This window comes from Gymnoscopelus microlampas (assembly GCF_963454915.1).
Source record: "Gymnoscopelus microlampas genome assembly, chromosome: 20".
Lineage (NCBI taxonomy): Eukaryota > Metazoa > Chordata > Actinopteri > Myctophiformes > Myctophidae > Gymnoscopelus > Gymnoscopelus microlampas.
In genome coordinates, this window is record NC_139957.1 from 18338425 (window position 1) to 18361976 (window position 23552).

Sequence of the window (23552 nt, forward strand, 5' to 3'; positions counted from 1 at the left end):
TGAGGAGAACTTTAGCCAAAAAATAGCAGATTTACAAGCTCACAACGCGGGAGGCGTTGTGAGCTTGTAGATCGGCTATTTTTTGGTGGTGAGGTGTTTGGTGAAGAGGGAAAAAAGAGCAGACCAAGTCAACAAAAATCTGAAACACAATTGTTATACAATATAGAGGGGTCCCTGCTTCATCTCTCTCTCTCAGCTAGGGGGTCCTTGGCCTGAAAACGTTGAAGACCCCTGGTGTAGATCAAGTGGTTCTCAAACTTTAACATTTCAAGGTCTCACCTTAACCCTGTCCCTGACAGGATCAAATTGGAGTCTATAACGGGACCATTTGGTTCCATTTGTTACAGATCTGTAAGGGACAATTTAGAACCCCTAAAGAAACTCAGAGAGTCCCTGGAATCCACTTTGAGAACCATTGGTGTAGATCATGGATGTATTACAAGTTGTAGATCAGTGATTCTCAACCCGTGGATCGGGACCACTAGGGGGGCCCTCATATGATTTTTGGGGGGTCCCCAGGTGACAGTAAAGTGACAATTTAAGGACTTTTAAGACCTTTTTAATAATAAAAAAAGACCATTACTGCATCCAAAGTATCAACAAACTATAAAACTGGTCAAACATTGGCCACATTGTCAAATAATATAAGAAAGAGGCAAAAAAAAATATCTGTGGGAACTGAGTGAGTCAAACTAAATGTAATGCCTCAACTCCTACAATTCTTGTGCTTGTCAGGGTGGGGGGTCCCCAGTTCAAATATAATTATTTTGGGGGGTCGCAGCCTGAAAAGTTCGAGAACCACTGTTGTAGATCAGTGATTCTCAACCTTTTTAATTTCAAGGACCCACAGTTTGATTTATTTGATTGATCCTTTTGGTTGAGTTCAGAATTACAGACCCCTAAGGGTCCATTTGGTTCCTAATTTTCAATCCATTTGGAGGGAACCCCTGGAACACCCTCAAGGACCCCTGGGGGTCCCTGGACTCCACGTTGACAGTTGCCCACTGTTGTAGATGGGAGTCAAAATAGAGAGGAAGGAAGGGGTGATGATGTAGTGTAGATACAGTAGATACTGCATCCCATGTCAGTTGAAAAAACTGAAACAATGCACCTTGTTGACTGACACCTATAATTTATTGAATATTCACACATACAGAAAACACATAACCTCATAATACACTTCAAATAATCATAACAGCAGTAATATGGTAATAATGGTAATCATTTAATTAATCACCGTGATCATCGTAATAGTCATAATAAATATTAAAAATAATAGTAATAATAATAACGATGCTTTCTAATCATAAAAGTCTCCATAGACATATAGTATGTGTAACAGTGTAAATAATATAATGTTAATATATGACATTCCATCTTCGAGCATCAAACGGGTCAAACAGAATCACTTTGGAGTAACAATGAGGTTCAGAGTAGATAGCACACACACACACCTGTACAGACTAGAGCATCTTGAGAAACAGTTGCCATTGTCGCCCAGCGACTATGAGTAATTTCTAATAATAATCAATAAAATGGCTGCCACAGGTTTGTGTCTGAGTAGCCTATAATCTGGGTCACTCCCACAAGATGTGACCACTGAAAACAATAATGTGTATTTGGCTAGTTCAAACATAAATCATACTGTACAATCATACAATTTGTAGAATGATAGGAACTGAAACATACGCTCTTGCCAGGAAGTATCACTTTCACCACTTCTGTAATTTTATGTACTGTAGTTTGGGACACCAATAACTGTACTTTTCAATTTAATAAAAAAACAATATTTTGGTTTGACACTTCCTGGTTTGTTAGCTTCTCTACTGGATAAACTCGCTTTTTGTTCTGGAATCTAATCTGGTTATATAATCCAGTGATAATGGCCATGCTTGCCGGTGACCCTCCAGTAACGGGCCTACTTTTGTACTGCAGATACAGGAAGAGGGTGAGAGAGAGAGGGAGAAATGGTTTAGTCACTAAACTTTAGTGCTTACCTTGAAAAACAACCAATTAAATGTGACATAAATCAGGGTTCAGTACTGGTCCTTGCAGCCAGGCTAGACAAGAGTCTCGCTGCTTGCTGAATCACTGCAGTCTAAATCTAACTTCAACCCAAGTTTATAAACCACTCTAAATTATATTATTTACCACAGTCAGCACTATGGTAGTAGCTCCAAATGTCTTGCAATCAATGGAATCCCAAAAGTAAAAAAATAAAATAAAAATAGAAATCTTAGAGGAATTGTAAAGTGGGAGATACTGTATACCCTCTTAAATACTGCACTTACACATAGGCAACATAATTATAATTAACAGGTTTCCTTTCTTCTTTATATATTTTTTTGCCCTTTTACCATATTAAAATATTTTAGCAGCAGAGTGAAGTCAGGCTGTAACAGTATAATCTACTAAAGCAATGAACATGGTTTGTAGCAAAGTTATGCAGGTCTGTTATTACTGTACTTATTCAAGATGAGAAGAAGGCACACCCATGAAGCTTAAACACAGGATAGCACCTTGAGTGTCTCAGTTGTATGTCTTAGGACAGTGAAACATAGGGCACCATTTTGGACAACTCTCATTGGCACTTAACTTCCAATGAAAACTGCCCTTTGTATCAGAACCCTTAACCTTACTTTTTACTCACATGACAGAGTCGCTCATCGAATGCAACAGCTTTTCAAGATCACATTGTGCGCCATTTTCGACGAGTCTACAACCAGTTCTCATTTAAGACCTGAGACTGCTGAGAGCACATTGTGAACTATTTGATTGCTTTAATGACATATAAAGACTAGATTTGGAACCCCCCACACCCCCATTCATACAGTATATGCATGTATAAAAGGAAAAGCAATGACATGTCGTGGAAAAAGCTCTTAACATCAATAACGTATTTTAACTATTACACCTCTTCACATTAGATCATTGTTTCAATAACAACAGTACAAAACTACCAGGATTCAGTCACCTACAGTAAAAGGGCTCTAACTACATGAGTTGCAATAGCACCTTGTTCAATCGGCTGTTATGAAATCAACCACCATCCCAACTGTCACCGGCTTCAGTGTCATCACCATCACCTTAAATTCTGTTCTCATAGTGATTACACTCATAGCAGTAAGCAGAATACTTGTATAATATATAAACAAAAATTACACTGTCCTCTTTCCGAGCTGCACTATGACGAAAGGCCTACTTGAAGGCCTTGCTTCTGGCCGTATATTACATAATTGACGTATCTTACAAACCATATTATGGAAAAATTCACAAAGCTAAGCCACTAATAGCATCTCATGTACACAGACGAGGATACAACAGTAAAACGGCTGAGAGTCCATTTATTGCTCTCATCCCAGGGATCATAGCGGTGAGTTTCCAGTCCTCATCTACAGGCACATGAATTGTGGATTCTTGTTTTTGTTTTCTTAATAGTGCTCTATCTGGTGGACAAAACGCCACATGACATGTTCATGGACAAAATGGTCGGAGGATAATGTTAATTGCGTATCTTTGCGAGCATGGATTTGCGCACGTGTGTGTGTGTGTGTGTGTGTGTGTGTGTGTGTGTGTGTGTGTGTGTGTCATGCATGTGTGTGTGCATGTGAGACTGAAGGAGAAGATATACTGTACTAGATGTAGATCATTTAACAATGGCTCATTTCCCACAGTCAACTCGTTCGGCTGGCCTTTTCACCTGATGAACCATGCTTCTGATTTCAAACACAGCGGTTATAAGCTATGCTCTAAATGTAAACTGCACCCAGAGTCCATCCATTGACTTTGATCAAATGGGAGCAGGGAAGGGATGGGGAGGGTGGAGTTTTGTTTTCCTGAATCACTGAGGAGTGTGTTTAGCACACAGAACCATTGGGGTCTGCCTCCCCAGGGGTGTAGAAATCAGGGATGGGTAAGCCGGTATGCAGGGTCACCTACAGAGCAGAGAATAAGTCAATGATTAATTTAATTATATTATAATATTACATTATAAATTTGTTTGTTTTTCCATTCAGAATTTAACACACTCATTGTTTGAAGTGTTTTCAATATGTAATAAAATGTTTATGGTCTGGTAAATTCTATTTAATCGGTATGATCTATTTTTTGTTTTTACAATTACCCATTTTTAATTCATACTTTCACCCACGACTATGTGTGGATGTGTTACATCCTGATGCACTTTAATTTGGTGACACCCAATAAAGTTTTATTTTTTCTTTGGCCTGCAGGTGGAGATGTTGAGCTATCATGTTGAGCACTGCAGCAGTTTGGAAACAGTAGGTTATTATTACCAATAAGAACTCTTGCTTATGGCAAAAGTAAACTCAGCAATATTAACTGTTACATCTTTTAGAACTTTTGTTTTCTGAGGGTTTAGTACTCTTAGGTATAATTTGTAAAGTTTATTACTCACAAAGGGAGTACCATTCTAGGTGCAGGTACCTCCCAATGACTTAAAACAGTCCTCATGGAGTTAATGATCCTTTTTTTTTTACAAGTAAAAACTCAATCCTGTTCCAAACTACAGGTATGTCTGCTTGTAACAAGGTCCTCACACAATCATGTGACCTGAGCAGTGAGTCCTGAGTGGTAGTGTTTAGTATTTTTAATCTAGTTTATTATCCTTGAACGGCCGAAGGCGGAGGGTTATGTTTTCGCAAGTTCGATTTTCAGCTATTGTGCGTTTTATTCATTATACACTTTGTGCTACTACTCCTACAGATTTTGTCGAACACTCACACACAGTATACATTATTGCTGTGGTCACGTGATCATGATGTATCTGTTTGCTTTTTCAGACGCCCTTCTGATTGGCTACGATTGACTTTCAAAGTTTGCGGGAGGGTTTTCACAAAATCTTGAACGCAGTGTCCGATTGCCATGATACTTACTACTGCCAGTAGGCCAAGGAAGAACCGCCACACCAATCCTTTCAAATCGGCCTCATGGTGGTGCTATAACAGCTCGCTTCGTGTTTTGGACTGTAGGTCGTATATCAAAATCATTTTTTCCATGGATCCCTTGGATTATGACGCAACTCCACAGATAGGCCATTGTGCCAGACTATATTTTCAGCAATTTCGCATTTACTTCAAGACACACTTACAAATTCAGTCCAAAACTCACACAAATGGGTACATATTATCTGTGGAGTCATGTGATCAAGATGTATCAGATTTTACAGGTTCCATTCCCATTGGCTATGACTGCGTTCCAAACTTTGTGGGCCCTGGGTAGGCACCTGGCCTGGTGAAGATCTGCGTTCCAAGGAGCGCACTTTTCTAGTTTACTATGTTCTTATCTGTTTTACCCCTTTTAATGCTGCTTTTGAACACTATCTTTCTTTCATAACCTGTACCAACCGTCCCTTGAAATAAGGAGTCGTCCCTTGATAAGGGGCACACTTTGTTCCTTATTTTGGGGAATCAATCAATGACACACATTAAGGCCAGTCCACACCAATGCAACTCCTTGAAACTCCTTGCAACATGCAACTACTTGCACCCATTATCCCCAATGGCAGTTGCAAGGAGTTGCATTGGTGCGTTCTGGCCATTATAAGACAAATTTGTTACGCCCAGAAAAAGCTAAAATCTCACTGTATATAATGATGTACAGTTTTTGTAAATTATATTAAAACCTGTATTATAGTATATGTATATGAGCTTTTTGAACTTGTTCACGTAAGGCTTATTTGGCAGGTAGTTGGCAACCCTAATAACCAGTTAAAATCAAAAGTCATATCCATTTGACTCAGTCTCTCTTACCTGGACGTTGCGGTTGAGGCTGATAGCCGGGTAATAGATCCCCTCCAGAGCCTCGAAGGCCACGGGACCCTGCTGCTCATCATTGATGAGGAAGATGAGGAGCCCACGGGTGAAGTCAAGCAGCACTCCTATTGTAGCTCCTTTACTGATTCCACCATCGGTCCTATAGACAGTCACATTCTCAGTGTTTAAAGCTGCAATACGGAACTTTTTGGTTTGAATAAAACATTTTTTTTTTGCATTTTTTGATTTTTTTAAATATTTTTAATCAAACTGTATGGTATATTAATACAATATAAATAGCATATCGTCACTGTCGGGTGGAAACTTTGTCCAGAACTGTTACTTTTCAGGAAATGGAAAAAAGAATATTTTTTCCAATGGATCCAATGTATTCTTGTTAATACTCTTCATTGGTTCAGTATTTATGTCTTAACCACTTTCACGTTCAATATTGTTCAGAATGCGTTGCATCTGCTATTTTCGCTTCTTTTGCGCGATACACTTGTACGATGAAGTAGGGCATTAATTTATGGAAAAACATAAAAAGGTACAACAAAGATCAAAGGAGGTTGCACACATCAGCATACCATACAAAGGCAGGTGCTGAACTTCAAACGACAAACATCAACAAGAAAGTAATAAAAGTTTGCACACTGTAGGTCCTTTTGAAGACTTTATTTTTGGTACCACCTGAGTGGGCTCAACCCACTCAGATGGTACCTTGTCTTCAAAATAAAGTCTTCAAACATAAAAGGTGAAATATTATGGAGTATCGTCATTGTGCTTGGTGAGAATGGCCCTTAAAACAGATTTTTGATGCTATATTAACACATTTTGCTGGGGACCCCCTGGAATCCCTTCGAGGACCCCTGGGGGGTCCCTGGACCCCACTTTGAAAACCACTGCTTTAACAGACTCCCCTTTCTTACCTGTTGGTGTGTGAGTTGTTGTGCATGAACCAGGAGCGGTTGTTGTCCACATACATGGCCCAGGCCTTGTCGTCCTTCCCCAGCATCACATCCTTCAGGACGTCACCGCGGGCCACCCCGAACGCCGGGTCCGGGTGGTTGTCGTAGCGATCCACTGTCATCTCCCAGTAGTGCACGCCGCGGGAGAAGGCGGTGGTTCCCATGACGACCCTGTCGTCGTAGCTGCTGCATGTCACCGTCAGGTTGTTGTTGGAGAAGATGATGTCAGGGTGGCCAGACGCGGGGTCAAAGGTGAACCAGGCGACTGTGGAAGCAGAAGGATGTGGTGTCAGAGCGGTAGGTGACTGTAATACAAAATTCCAGGCACACCACTGTAATGATGCTGAAAAGACTTTACAACAGTGGTATATGAGGCTAGAGCACTGTTTCTCAACGTAGGGGTCCGGGGACCACCAGGGGGAGTGTGCAAATGTAAGGGTCCATTCGGTTCCAATTACACACTCTCAGAGTTAAATGAACATTCTGCATCTTACAATGTAGTTTAAAAATTGTGTCAAATGGGGGATCTGTGGCCTAATGCATATCAAACTGGGGTTCCTTGAAGTTAAAAAGGTTGAGAATCACTAAATGGTAAATGGTGCATTTATATAGCGCTTTTATCCAAAGCGCTTTACATAGATTGTGCATTACATTCACCCATTCACACACTGATGGCGGAGAAAACCATGCAAGGCACCAACTTGCTCATCGGGAGCAATTAGGGGTTCAGTGTCTTGCTCAAGGACACTTCGACACTAACTCTGGGAGAGCCCGGGATCAAACTGAGAACCTAACGGTTGCCATCCGGCCGCTCTACCGGCCACTCTACCCCTGAGCCACTGGCGCCCTAATCAATAGACTGATACCCCATCTAAACTGTGATTTGATACAATGTTTTATCTCGGAGATCCAAATCTATAACTGTAAAATCCTCAGTGTTAATTTAACTCTCAGACAGACCATTTAGACCGCTGGTGGTCCCCAGACCTGACATTGAGAACCAGTGGGCTAGAGGAAGGGGTGCAATGAGGTGACGTTACAGGACATAAGAACAAATAATATTACGAGTGCACATGATTAAATGTGATGATTATCTATAATTGACTAGAATGCAAATTACAACTATTCAAATGTCTGTGAAAATACTATTTCCAGCTATTGTATAACTACTGTAACTATTATGCACAGGAGAAGGTGAGAATCCTTAAGAACGGGCATTTGCAATTCTTATGGGCTCCCGGCAAAATTTTACGTCGGCTTGGGATATACCCTGTAAAATGTATCATATTGCACTATTCTATGCTATAAAACGTTACTTTGACCTCAGGGGTAATTTTAATTATAGGCACTATACACAGGTGCTGGTTGTCATTGTGTTTCTCTTTCACAAAGTGGAATAGCACACCTATTTATTTCCCAAGGGAAATAAACGGCAATGTGCTTTAGAAGTCTATCCAGAAAGCTTAATAATTGCAGCCCATGGAACAGCCAATTGCCCGTCCCTTTTGGTTTCATAGTGAGAGATTTGCTCTAATGTAACAGGCGATGGGCAGGACAGGGATGGGAGCAATGGAGACAGTCAGCAATGAGAGGTCTCACAAGGACCCGTCCATACCTGAGCCTAGAGATTGCATATCACATGGGGGGAGTCCAGCTGAAATGTGAAATGAATGGAGGATAGCCAGAAAGAGAGAGAGGGAGAATTGGAGAGTGAGAGAGACAGGAAGAGAGAGAGAGAGAGAGAGAGAGAGAGAGAGAGAGAGAGAGAGAGAGAGAGAGAGAGAGAGAGAGAGAGAGAGAACAGTGGCAGCGAGAGAAACAGTGATAGAACAGGAGGGACACCAAACGATAGACAGTGAGAGTGAGAGGGAGGGAGAGAGAGGAGAGAGAAAAGAGAAGGGGATGATGCTGTTAAAGCAGACAGTGTACACAGTAAAATCCTTAGTGTTAATTTGACTCCAAGAGTGTAAAAATGTAACCAAATGGACCCGTAACATTTGTATACTCTCGGAGTAACAAATGGGTTAGGGTCCATTTGGCTCCATGTGTACACTCTCAAGAGTTAAATTAACACTGTTTTTTTTTTACAGTGTAGAGGGGTCGGGGAGGCGTGGCCAACAGGGCTAAAGCACATTTTATCAGGGAAGCTGGTTCAGCTTAGGGGCCAAAGGTCAAAGATCAATGATCTAAAAAAAGAAACCACCACACATGCCCAGAACAATATTATAGACTCACAGTCCAGTGAAAAATCTCCTAGAAATCTCCTTTCAACCATTAAACCTCCGGCAACTTGATTGAGAAATTACGTAAAGGATTCAAGGTGTCAAAATCCAACTAATTTCAGTCATAACAAGAGATGTCACTCTGTAGGGAAAAAGATTTTAAAAAAATTAAGCTCATCCTCAGCAGCTGCTTATGTGTCTCAGGCCAGGGGGCTGTCTGAGCCATTGACCATATTCACACAATGCCCCGCCCCGAGTATGACATAAGAGCAAAATGGCCGCTGTGTGAATATGTATCAATTCAAGTCGAATGATGGACAACGACCGTCCCCATCTAATGCTTTAATTTGTACTTATGCCGTATGGTGCGTCGCAACAATAATAACCAATCTGCAAGCACACAACAACACATCTGCTATTTTTGGTGCGCAACCAATGCATCGTATGACAACGTATAAATAAGGCTTATTGCAGAGCAGGAGAGCGCTAATGGGAGCAGACATACAGGTGGATTATACATACTGTACTATTGTACTATATGAGGTTGTTTTAAAGATAAGTGCACTCTCAAACAGAATTTGCATGCAGACTTTTGTGTAAAGAAAAAAAAGTTTATCAGTACATTCAAGTAAATTCTGTTTAAGGGTGCAATGTCCCATTAAAATCACACTGCCACATGAGTAGTACATACAATGTGTACAGTATACATTTCTAAACTCTCAGAGCTGAATTAACACACTGGTTCTCAAAATGTAATCGGGGGACCACCGGGAGTCCAAACCCTTACAGTTCTGTAACTCTGAGAATGCTTAAGTGGAACCAAATGGACCCGGGTGCATTAACACTGTGGATTTGGCCCGGACGGCTGGCGTAGCGGTCCGGGGCACCTAGGCTGCTAATGCAGTCTGGCAGCGTGTCGCAGGTTCGAATCCCGAATCCTGACGACATTTGCTGCGTGTCATTCCCCATCTCTCTCTCACCATTTCCTGTCAGTCTACTGTATCTATCAATAAAGGCAGAAAAAGCTAAACAAAAAATCGTAAACAAATAAAAGATAACACTGTGGATTTTACATTGTACCCAAATGGACTGCCAGCGGTTCATTTGGACCGCTAGGGGCCCCCGGAACCAATGTTGAGAAGCAGTGAATGAACACATCTGACTGTGTTGGATGTGGAGAGGTTGCTGAACGTACTGTCTGAGGTTGCCATTATCAGGGTCTTGCTGTACTGGCCCACTCCACTGGCGTTGAAGGCTTTCACTCTGGACTTGTACGTACTGTTGAAGTGGAGCCCATCCACAGTGCAGATGGTCTCCGTCCCCACATACACTTCCTGTGAAGCCACACACCCACACACACGCACGCATGCACACATACGTACACACACACACACACACACACACACACACACACACACACACACACACACACACACACACACACACACACACACACACACACACACACACACACACACACACACACACACACACACACAAAACCTGTTAAACACAAACGTTGAATTGCTAGCAGATTGAGTGAACTTATGACATGTACTTTTAAGATACAAGCGGGTTTATTTTTTTACCACTTGAACCTCAGCATACAGTACCTAATCTCGGGAGAACATTACCCAAAAATAGCCAATCTACAAGCTCTCAACATGTGTTGTGAGCTTGTAGATCAGCTATTTTTGGGGAAGACATTTGGTGTAGACGGAAAAAAGTGGTCCACCTGGTACATTTCCAACTCAGGTCTGTTTTACGAAGAATAGAGGGTTTAAGTGGTTAATACATCCGGTTCTGTCTCCAGGGGGTTTTCAGCGAGAATGTCCCATTTGGACACACAGTGGGAAGTAGAATAATACGTGAGTGTCGGTACAATTGTGCGTGGGGTGAGCCAGCCCACACTACAGAGTATAAATAGACCACTCTGAGCTCAGCGTGCTGATCTGCAGTGAGTCACATAGGAGCAGATGGTAACAAAACTTCCCTCGCTGTTACATGTTGTATGTACACCATTGATTTGATTTGTTTTATTTCACCTTTATTTATCCAGAAATTGTCCCATTGAGATTCAGAACCTCTTTCACAAGGTTAAGTAAGCATACTATATTACAGTGATTCTCAACCTTTTCAATTTCAAGGTGTATCACGCTATGGACCCCCATTTGATATTGTTTAGTTTTTTTATACTGTAAAATTGTTAATTTAACGCTGAGAGTGTGCAAATGGAATCATTTGGTTCCATTTGTACACTCTCAGAGTTTCAGAATCGTAAGGGTTCATTTGGTACCTAACTATTCAATCATTTAGGTGGGGACCCCCTGGAAACCCCTCAAGGACCCCTGGGGATCCCCCTCATTTTCAATGATGCCGAGATTACAGAAAGCATAATACAACAGTGTAAATAATAATGATGAATAAGAACAGCAGGATAAAACAAGTTATGTATGTGAAAACAGCAAAAAACAGAAAATGAAAACAGTAATAAAGACAGCTTAATTACAACAGTGACAATTTAAAACAACAAGATTAGCGAGCAAGTTTTTAAATTGACCATGGAATCCGTTTTTAAAGTGCATGTGGGTGCTTTTCATGGTCAGAGAAGAATCAACTCATGCACACTCATCTAGCGTGGCTTGTTTCTGCATTGCTCTGGTTAAGCAGCCAAACTGCAGTGTACCAGTAAAATGGCCGCCAAGTAACAAAACTGACTCCAGGCTGAACGGCAATTTGGCATCAAGCGCCGGCCAATTAGTAGCTAACAAATACAGTTGGTGCATCTGTCGCGAGTTGTTCATAAATTAGATGCTCTGACGCAGCACTTGTAATCGAGACAAAGTCGACCTGTCGATGTATACAGACAATTAACGTCACAGAATGAGTTTTGGGTGGCTGAGGAGGGTGAAGATTGTTCAGAGCTTATGGTGGCCAGGTGACTGTGGTTAGCTAGCCATCAATGGGGGCCCCAAACTCCACAAAGTCACCTCTAACATGAGTTGCAGCACAATTGAATTTGTAATTGTGTTCAGGAGGGTAGGTGGTGTTCAGTAATGTTTGTATATTATAGAAAAAACTGAAAATTTATAATAAATACACATTTTGCTGTTGCCCCAGAGTCACTGTTGAGTAGAGTAGAACAAGCTTAAATCCCTATACTGGTTGTAGAGGAACCTGCTCTAATTTTAAGGTACAGAGGGCTGAAACAGATATGCCCTGTCATTGTCTTGACTCCATTGTTGAGGGGGGAATAAGACTCTTGCTGCAACAAAGCAGGTGGGCTCACTATGTAGAGACAGGGAGGGTCCTTTTACACCACTGACCTCTGTAAGTGTATGCACACAGCCTTGATCTCCGATCGCACTTCCTGTGGAATCGCCCCATCTAACAGCTGCATTACCGGACCCTCCCTCCCTGACACAGTGTCATTTAATTCCCTTCAGCATCACATGCTCATATCAATCAGAGCTCCTCCGCAACAAGGCCCCACACATCGCACATGAAACCGCCAGCCATACGTCCACCCAAGGGGACTCAGTGACAATGACTTGCTTTCACCTTCCCCTGGTTGCACTGGTAGTGATGCCCTCCATGGCGCCAAATGAAGGAGTCCTTTGTTGAGATTACCCCGCCATCATAGATCATTAAGATCCTAGTTACTATAGCAACTATTTATATGTGTCACATTTATTGCTGTAATCTAAATGTGGACTATTGAGTCTAACACAAAACCACATTAAGGTTATTAGTCAATATACTGTATATATAGTCTATAAATAAAGCATCCTCTGTCTCTGTCAACGTGTAATGTAGACCATGAAGGGTTTAAGTGACCTACTGTCATTTATCCAGCACCATGATGAGTTTGATTTTTTCGCTATCAATCATTTGACAGTGTAGGCGTGACATTTGTCCAATCATGTATAACTGATTTTGGAACAAATCTATGTTCTGGCATCCTCCTCCCCCTTCTCTCAGTGCAAATGCTACTCAGGACGTTCTTCACCACTGTAATAGATGGCTGCTAAAATGATTAACACTAATAATAACATTTGCTTTGTCTCATGGAACGTCAAAGGTGCTAATCAGATTACTAAGACAAATAAAACAGTAGTCCACTTGCGGCAATTGAAAGGGGACAAGGACAATCGTGTTGTTTCACGACAAAAATGAAACACCCATGACAAAAGAACATGGGTGGGCTACATATATATATCAATATCACTCAAGTTTCAGTGAGAGAGCCAGAGGTGTTGCTATTCTGATTCAAAGGAGTGCCTCTTTTCAACCAATGTCTACAGCTTCAGAGGAAATTTGACCTATTATCAACAACCAAATCTGAGTTTCAGCTACTTAGGTTTAAGCAGCATTTCTAAAGAGCTGACTCAAATCTCCAACAGAAGAAACTATCTCCGACCCTGCGGGACTCAATGCGCTCCCGATATTTGGGATGACGACAACTCTCTTGATCAGATCCCCATTCCCAAAGCCAATGAGAATCTTGCCAGGAGCCTAGGTGACCCCATATCCAGGCAATTAACTCCCAAGCGGGGATGGGTTTACTGTCAAATTTTGAAAACACTTTTCCGCTTCAGTGTCCCCAGTTTTACAGGAAATATTTAATGAGGATTTTTTTAATGGCAGCTTGCCCTCAAAAACATCCCTTAATCTGCGGTAGCTACAGATCTATTTCACTTTTGAATGTGGACTTTAAAATCTTGGCTACCCATTTTCAACAAGTTCTCAGATGCCTTATCTCCATAGATCAAACAGGTTTAATGTGAGGAGACAATCCCATTTACACAATCAAGGGTTTCAATACCTGGCCGTTTTCTTTACCAACTCATTTTATTATATTATTTGTGAAAATGTCCCCAATGTTTTTGAAAAGTGTTCAAAAGATTTAAACAGGATTGTGTGATTATGGGCAGCCATAGCTGAATGGGTAGGGAGGCCGCCTGGAAAAAAGAAGGTCCCAAGTTTGAGCCCACAAGGTTGGCCAAGAATATTCCCAAATGTGATATCCGCTATATAGATGTAAGCAATCGCCTGCCAATCTTATTCATTTGCTGTGGGCCTGCCCCAGATTAATTGACACTTGACAGAAATACTCAAAATATTATCACAGTGTATTTTATATTCCCATAGAACCCCACAGCCATATTTGGAATCCCTGTGGGGGACAACGTTCCAGTAGCCATGCAGAGAACCTCACAACTCTGCCAGACATCTTATTCTCCTCAAAACAAAACACATTTCCACTCCTAGCCATGGTTGACGGATTGCGGAGGTCTTGCATCAAGCTTGAGGAGATTAGATCCTCTGTAAAAGGCTCCCTATACACCCCCCACATTAACTTTATTTCACTTATTTAATTATGTATTTATTTAATGTCCTGATCTGAATAGACCACCCATTTTCAACCTATCTTCATATAATTGGTCCTCACTAATGTTCATTATAAGAGCACCATTTCGGTCTACTCACACTCTGTCTCAGAGGAGGCCTGTGGACAGTTCAGAAACCTAACTACCCATGACATCATCGGTAGGCAGGTCGGGTAATTTGAAACAAGATTTCAAACTTTTTTGTAATTATTTGTTATTGTTGCAAGAACAATGGCTTGTTTTTCAGCATGCTAACTTTCCAGGAAGAGAAAGACAGAAGTTTGTATTAGCTTAGTATACCCATCGATGATGTCATTGGTAAGCAGGTTTCTGAACTGTCCGTAGCTTACCAATGAGATGCAGAGAGAGTAAACGGATAATGTGTTATGAGGAACATTTGAAAGGACCAATTATACTGTATGAAGATACGGTTGAAAATGGGTGCTCCTTGAAGTCACTGCTTATATATTAGGTATACAGTATGTGTTTGCATATGTACTCAGCTCTTTGTTTTGTTCCGTATCTTTTTTGGTCTGGTGGATGGATGGGATATAGGAGAGAAGTATGATGGGAGGGTGGGTGTGAAGTATGACTAGTAGGGATGGGAGGGTGTCATGTTGGTAAGGTGGGAAACCAAAGCTATGTGGGAAGTGGGTGGTTGGGTATACTGTTAAATGTACTAATTGCTTATGTCTGATGATAACAGATGATAACAGATGATAACAGTTTACCTTAGCGCTAGGTATACTCTTGGTTGCTTGTTTTTGCAGGAAATGCACTTAAGACTTCTGGTGATTAGTAGATTCGTTCCCTACCTATATTGAATGCACTTATTGTAAGTCGCTTTGGATAAAAGCGTCTGCTAAATGACTGTAATGTAATGTAATGTAATGTTTATGTTTGTGTTTGTACACAAAATGCCTTAAAAGATCTATGTTCTTGTGTGTCAGACAGATAATAGGAAGAGCAAACAACATTGTGCGAGTAGAAACCCTATTAAAACATCTCAGAGATCATACCGTATGGCCTATGATCGTATGGTCTATTCTACTCTATGCTACTGTATGTGAAATTCATAAATTGAAGCCGAAAACATGATCATAATTGATCATGTGCCTGTACAGAATATTTGCCTATTCGGTGAATAGCAAATCTTCTCTTCTGGGGGTCCCTGGCACAATACAATTTCAGATGGGGTCCGCGCCCAAATATTTATCAATTTGGGGGTCCGTGGCACAACAACGTTTGAGAACCACTGCAGTAAAGGGTAAACACTAACCTGACCTGATAAAGATCCACCTGGATCAAGACCAAAATAAACGTGCATTAATAATATAATTGGGTGGGTGTTTAATACTCTTCTGTTGTTTTTTGTTGTGAGGGATTCACCTCAGCTTCAGATGTAAAAAAAACAATTCCGTACCCTGAATGCTCCTCCGCTTCCATCATCCAGCTCCAGGATGTAGCCGTCCACGGCGATGGTGGAGAGCGGCGGCTGTTTCCATGACAACGTGGCGCTGTTGTTCTGCGTGCAGCACTCCTCCAGCTGAAGCATGGGAGCCGCTGGGACTGAGAGGAGGCACACAGTAAAATCTTGAGAGTTCATTTAACTCAGAGTAACCAATGGATAAAATAACACTGAGGATTTTCCTGTGCAGGAAAACCAGGCCAAGTTACACCCCACTGCGATACGCAAGGCTTGTGCACGTGCACAAAAACTGGCACACTCACTCACACTTCCCACTGGACATGACTGTGCAGTAAAGGACCGGTTGAATTTAATTTAGCGCCTTTGTGGCTGAAACACATCACTCAATCCTCAGCGGACTCTATCTGCTGAGGAGTCTCAGGTCTTTTGGAGGGCAGGGAGCACTCCTGAGGACCTGTTTTATTTTTTACTCTGTGGCGGCACCAGACATCTTCTATCTATGTAGAGGTCCACTGGGGCAGCAGCATCTCAACTGCTGACAGGAAGAGACTTAATAGATGGCCAGCTCTGTCCTGGGATGCCCAGCGGGACCCAGTGGGGGTGGTGGGAGAAAGGAGAATGACTGCTGATGGTGTGTTCACACGGGCAGATACAAAGCTACAGTCTTCCATTCATTTTCAATGGAAACCAGCAACATGAAGATACAAAGTGACACCCGATGTTTGTAGCTGCGACAAAATCTACAAAGCTACAATCCTAGTTGATCTGGCTTCATCTGCAGCTGCAAAGCTACACAATGACAAAAGCTACAAAAATGTTGTTTAACAATTTCCATTCACCTTCTCTTCACACAATTCCTGCTTGCAATGGGGGGAAACCAATTATTTCCGTCCGCTAGTTCCATGTTCTTTTTAATCCCAGGCTTTATTTTCCTACATTTTTCTTGCTAGTCGGAATGTATGCTTGATGACGGGAAGTGTGTTTATCACTTCCACAGCGACTCAGTAACAGATATGCTGTGTCCCTTTGTAGCTGCAAGTGTGAACGCAGCATGAGCCAGTGATCCTCAACCTTTTACATTTTAAGGACCCTCAGTTTGATATGCAGTAGCCCACCGACCGGACCCCCATTTGATACAATCTTTTATCTCGGAGACTCCAATCTATCACTGAGAGTAGAAATGGACAAAATGGACCCTTAAAGGTCCCTTAATACGGATCCATTTGGACACCTGGTGTTCCCTGGAAGCGACGTTGAGAACCAGTGGGCTAAGCTATCATTCCCTCATCTTAAGATCTTGTGAATATGTAGGCTGCTGTATTTGGCCCAGTTGGTGATATGCATCAATCCTCCTTTGGTAAGCATTTTACAGAATATTTTTCATTAGTAAATAGTACAGTACACCAACCATATGGTTGGCTGTTCATGCACAAAGACAAATTAAATGCAGGTCATGCTGAACTTAACGAAAGACGGCTCCCTGAACTTCCCTCCTCTACATTATCACCTCGGATGCCATCTGTTATTGTTCACAATATAAACAGAGGCAGCAGGGATATGTGAATGCAGAAAATGTCTTTGCGCTACAGAGGAACTCTCTGCATCAGAAACAAGAACACTCAGTCAATAGGGTCTTATGTAAAGCAGCCCAGGTTGTTCCCAAATAGGAAAGTAACAGACAAGATGGAGGTGAAGAACTCCATGACGTAAACTCCATGACAAAAACTCCCTTATAGAGTGCATTATTGTGCTTATACCCATAGCCACTTCCCAAAGATTTTTTTTTACTTAAGTAATTGACGATATTCGTATAAAAACGGCAAACGAAAGCTGTGTTGACCACCTTCTAGTCCAACAAACTGCTGCTATAGCTTGTGTATTATGGTTACATGCAATTTAACATATCATGAGCATTTAGATTCTAAATCAATGCTCATGATATGTTAAACTTCAAGATTTTAGAAGAATGGTGATTTAGCTGTTGACTGGGACTATGATTGATTTGGACACCAGCTAGCCAATGAGACAAGGCCATAGCGTAATCCTCCTTAAAATACCTGCACCTGACATAATAATGTCTTCAACAACTTCTCTCTACCTTTCATCTGGACAAAGTCCAGTTGGTGGATGGTCTGCAGGAGGGGTCCACTGTCCAGGGTCAGGTCAAAGTCACTGGTCATCCTGGGAGTGAGGGTTCCCTTCCCCCACTGGCTCTCTGTCATGTGCACCCTCCGGATCAAGGCATCAGAGATCTGGTACAAAGACGGGGTAATAACTATGGTCACGATTCCATTCCATTCCAGCCTGTAGTGAACAGTACAGTGTGGAGTGGACTGGTCTGTTAGTGTGCTGTCAACATAATGACAACGCACTGGGTTTCAATCTGACTCTGATGGCAGATTTTTGGGTCCGATGCCGATCCCAATTTTGGACATGAATGAATCTTGAACATTTTACTTATACGCAAAAATAAATGAACACCAAATAATACATATACTACATACACATATTTCTATAACCACTTAACCACCATTTCAAATGTTTTTAATCTGCCGATTTACAAGCTCACGTAGATCGGTTATTGTTTACATTTCTGAAATGACATGCCTAATATAGGGATGCCAGGTTGAAAGTGGTAAAAAATAGGGACACATCGGCTGCATAATTAATTGCAGATACCGATGTCGTCCAAAAAGTAAAATAATGGCCGATATATCAGCCAAACCCATATATCGGTCTGGCTCTACTCACGACCTGTGTGCCACGTGGCATCGCTGCTCTCAACCCTTCTTTCCTTGTACCTCTCCTCTTCACTATCCATTAAAAATCAGAAAATGCCATACCATTAATATGAAAAAATATTATAAGCAAGTCATAATGAGTACATTATGCCTACGCACACTCTGCGCACTTGCAAAGCATAAAATCAAAAGGTTCTTAACAGAGCACTTAGCCATGAAAGAATCTGACCCTAGTATACATTTCACTAAAGCCCTTTATTCCAAAAGACAACCCTTGTCTTCTAAATAATTCAACATCGGAGATTCCACAACCCATACGGAAAGTGACATCTGACCTGTAGGAAGCCGCTGGGGTCGTTCTCCTTGATGACCTCTAGACAGTACTCCATCAGTCCGGTGGTCTGACGTAGTTTCACTGTACAGTGGGAGATCTGGTCTCGAACCACCTGGGACAAAGGAGGGAGAAGAAAGAATATATAAAAGACAAAGTGAATTATGGGAAATTAAGCATAAATATGACATACATTATATAGCCTACACATAAATGTGAAGTATGCAAGACCTACAATATACCGTAGACTTTGCACAAGTACTGTATGCAGCATTAAATATGCAATACATATACATAGCCTATATGACACCAGGTATGCAAGAAGACCAATGCAAGATAAAGTATACAGGACCCGAACATGCACATATGTAGGCATGTACACATACACATCATTTAGATAAATAACCCTATTGAAATCATTACTTTCTTCACTGCTGTAATCAATCAAAAGGGAAGGGAGCTCAAGCAGTCATTAATGATGACCGCAATCAGAATGGAATCGTACATGCAGCTACTGTCCTGTGATACTGACACATACAGTGAAGGGAGAGGATAAAATGGAGGCATCAGATACAGGGAGAAGAAGCAATGTGTCCAACAGAAATTAGGAAGTGGGAAAAGGTGATAAAAAAGGACAGGCAAGGAAGAAAGGAGAGAAAGGCGGTGTAGGAGGGATTGGAGAATGGAGAGACTGAGACAGAGAGAAGACAAATGGAAGGAGAGTGGGAAAACAATGATTAAACACAAGTGTTGATGGATGAAGGGAATATAAATAAGGCGGGTCAAGACAAAAACCAATAATGAGATTACAATGGAATTCTATAATTGATCATCATTTGACTCTTGACACAGATTGGGAAAGAGGGATTGGGTTAACAGACACTGGCAATCACTCCTGTTGCTGATGTTTGCATCAGCAACAGGACATTAGCAACAGGAGGAAATTCAGGTTTCATGGTAGCAATAGCAGTAAGAATGAAACACAGGAAGAGTCATTAAAATACAATAAAGTGAAACAGGCTTAGACACAAGACATCTGCGCTGGGTCTCTGAATGACAGAGTTACCAAATGTACAGTCTATCACCAGTCAATAAGAATGTATATATGAATGAATATACATACTGTAATGTATATCACCAATGAATATGGATACAGCATATGTACAGACTATCAACCACATGAATCAACAGGAAGTATCTGGGTAATGTATGTACAATCTATTAATAGTGAATATGTGAATGAATATGTGAAATCTTTCAACAGTGAATATACAGTATGACACACCACACTACTGCAGTTTCCAGACTGCAAGGGGCTGCAGTGTTTTAATGAGAAGTAAAGGTATTCCAGATGGGCCTCTAAATAAGGTAATTGGGCATTGTGCTACCTCCCTGGTCTACAAGATCTGTTACACCTCAGAGAACAGATTTCCTTTTTATCTACTGTATACCATATAGCCCAAATGCACTCTTATAATATGTCTGATATCTATCTGATCTCTCAAATATGTATTTTCTTCCCAAAAATAGCCGATCTACAAGCTCACAAAGTTTGTAGAAATATTTCTTAAACACTTTGCGCCTAGAATGACATGCCTCAAATACAAATGCCATGATTATAGTGGTTAATAACAAAGCTACAAAAGAAATGTAATTCATAACATTGACCACCAAGGATTCACTTGGCATCAGCAGCACCCATATGCATACTGTGCTAGCTACGAGCCCCTCGCAGATAGAAACCTAGTTGCTGTACAGATTCCCCTCATTGCATGACAGCCCATATGTTGTTTCATCACACACCCATGCAGATGTCCAAAGAGCATCCTCTCAGCATTCACACATCAGCAGAGGTGCTGGACTGAGGGTTGCTAGGTAACAGTAACTTCAGTGCTTTTATCCGAATGCTTCCAGGGCTGCGAGGAGAGGGAAAGCCTCTATCTGGCCATTTACTGACGCAGCATACGTAAAGATGGCTTGAGTAGAATTCATACATCATCGCACGACGGTGTCACTCGCCAAAAATAACAGTTTTCATGCTAGCTAACAAAGCACTGTACCATGCCGCGTTGTCATCTGCTGACACCATTGTGCCGTGCGACAAAGTATAATTTAGGCTTTGATAAAGACTGCGGAAGGAACTGCATTAACTATGCATGAAGTGTACAATGCTACTGAGTACTGACACATAGCATGAAGAAGTAGATACAGACTCAGCTAATTGCACTGTAATCATCACTGTAGTGTCTTTAACAAATAGTACCTAATTTACCATGACTGTAATGACTGTTGACTGAGGGGAAGTGTGTGAGAGATGTAATAAGGACTGTGGTCACAACAGCATTAACATGGGTACTAACACCCCATAACAAACCTATGCTTACAGACAACGCTAATTCAATTGTGATAATGGCACAATTCCAGGCTGTAAGCATGATTTACAATATAAAGTTCAAGTTGTGGCGTGTTTATGGTGGGCAAGTGCCTAAATATGGACATGCCCAAGCTCAATGTCAGTGCAAATCGGCCCTGAGCGTGCATATTGGCATTGTTAGGCAACGGTTTCTTGTGAAGTCCAGCGCAAATCCCTGTCGTTAGGCAGGGATTTGATTTCTGTTGTGTGTGATGTCAGAACAGAGCTCAATCAGCGAGAGAGAGAGAAGAGGAGAGGGGTTAAAGAGAGAGAAAGACAGGAGAGAGGAGATAGACATAGAGAGAGTGCGAGAGAGAAGGATAGGGAGAGGGAACTGAATGAGAATGAGAATGATTTCATGGTGATGTGTGGCACCGTGCTGCACCACTATGGCACACACACCGTACCACACACACACTGACCCAGCTCATCATATTCTCATTATCCTCCACTTTTCATAAACTGTAATCAATCTGGACACCGCACATGCACGGCGGCGACCCTCTCTCATCATGCTACGACAGGGAGCAGCAGGTTTTAGGACTCGCCTCCCCCTGGGGACTCTGATGATCTGGCCTCATCTATATTATTTATCTGGTCAAGTGCCATGGAGGCTTGCTGTGTCAAGCCAGGACCATCCATCCACACTGCCCCGCAGTGGCCTGGCAGAGCTCCAGGAGGTATTTCTCACTGCTGTGCTGTCGCAGCCTATTTAACAAACACACTCACGATGTCTTCCCATCTCTTCCTACTGTACCTCCCACTGCATTTAGAATCATACATAGAATCACTTGAGTTGCAGATCCACTTTATTGTCCCCAGATGGGTAATATGGTTTGCAGTAAGGCATAAAACTTTAAGATGCATGTTCAGTAAGTGTTAAACGTATCCATTTGTAACTCATAAAGTGTACAAATATAACCAAATGGCCTCGTAAGGGTCCATTGTTCACTCAGTCACTCAACAGTGATGATTTTACTGTGCAGTACATTTTATAGTCAGAAGCAGTGACTGACCAGGAAAACCAACATTGATCTGGACAGGTCACACACATCATTACCAGAAGAAAATGACCTGTAATTTTCCTTCTAATTTGTCATTTGTTTTGTAATTAGTATGGCTGCAGGAATTGACAATAGTGTATTCTCCTCCATCCATCTGTCTTCTGCCTCTCTCCTGTCTCCTTACATGACCCAGAAGATTTGCAACAGAAATAGAAGTGCTGCACCACTGACACACATTATTAACAGAAAGAACTGAAGACATTTTAGTAATTTAAGTCATTTAAGTCCTTAAAAAAACTAAAACAGATTAACACTCAGGTGTTTAACTCTGACAATGTACCAGACCCGCTAGGGTCCGTTTATAGGATTCATGTGTACACTCTCTGAGTTACAAATGGGATATGGTCCATTTGGTTCCATTTGTACTCTCTAAGTTAAATGAACACTGAGAATTTTATTGTGTGTGTTCTATTCAATTCCACCAAGACATCTGTTTCTTGGTAGACTCACAAGCCAGTCTCTAAACGCCTCACTCAACAAGAGACTGATGACAATCATGCAGCTTTTGTTGCTAAAACTGTGTGGAAACCATTTAAAGAGTAAAAACAAAACTGCATTGCAGAACCAATCCAAAGTTCTAAGGGCAGTCTTTCAGATAGGGACAGTGACAGGATTGGTTTTCAAAGCAGTGGGCATAGTTTCGTAAAGGCTGCTGTTCTAGCAACTACCTTGCACTTAGATTTCCCCACACGTATTGGTAGGCTGAGATCTCCCAATCTAGGTGAGACTAGTCTCTTAGTGGATTTAATGCAGAGACACATCAGCAACTTAGTTATAAAGTATGTTCTCCTCTCTCCCTGTCGTCCTCTTGTTCTTGCTGCCTTCCATTTCTCTGTTCCTTCTTCTCCTTATGCGACCCACTCAACTCAGTCGCCTCTCCTGCCCTCCATTTCACGTTCAAACTTCTCAGTTCACCGAGCAGACAACTTCAACGCACATGCACTTATCAGCAGTTTCACTCAGCATTCCTGACAGTTCTTTTTTCTTTTGTTCTTTTTGGATGGCAATCAGCTCGGATTGGAAGGAAGATGTGAATCTGCCTGAGGCCATATCACTGTGCCTCCTGATCACCTGCTAATGGGTGAATGGGTTGAACACAAGGGAGGGAGTGTGATTCATCCTGCAGGTAATCGCTCAAGAACAGATTCAGAGGCGCTGTTTTTCCTATTTTTTGACCTGGGTTCTCAGATTGACCTGCAGGTGATAGAATGAGAATAGCA

The 23552-nt window shown here is 41.6% G+C and overlaps 1 protein-coding gene across 9 annotated transcripts in view; it reads right to left on the minus strand.

The window, feature by feature from the left end:
* Positions 1 to 3797: 3797 nt before the first annotated feature.
* The window catches only part of trim9 (tripartite motif containing 9), a gene marked incomplete at its 5' end in the record, with an annotated part of 44904 nt that continues 25149 nt past the window's right edge, over positions 3798 to 23552 (minus strand). For 2 of the 9 annotated variants that reach the window (XM_084045739.1, XM_084045738.1), the window contains 7 exons: positions 3798 to 3935; positions 5772 to 5934; positions 6758 to 7007; positions 10160 to 10298; positions 15778 to 15923; positions 17882 to 18035; positions 18860 to 18970. In XM_084045739.1, the coding sequence (XP_083901865.1) occupies positions 3858 to 3935; positions 5772 to 5934; positions 6758 to 7007; positions 10160 to 10298; positions 15778 to 15923; positions 17882 to 18035; positions 18860 to 18970 (1041 nt within the window). In that variant the 3' untranslated portion in view covers positions 3798 to 3857. Of the gene's footprint in view, positions 3936 to 5771; positions 5935 to 6703; positions 7008 to 8357; positions 8397 to 10120; positions 10299 to 15777; positions 15924 to 17881; positions 18036 to 18859; positions 18971 to 23552 lie in introns of all 9 variants that reach the window. The other 7 variants (XM_084045737.1, XM_084045735.1, XM_084045742.1 and 4 more) reach the window with 5 other exon arrangements.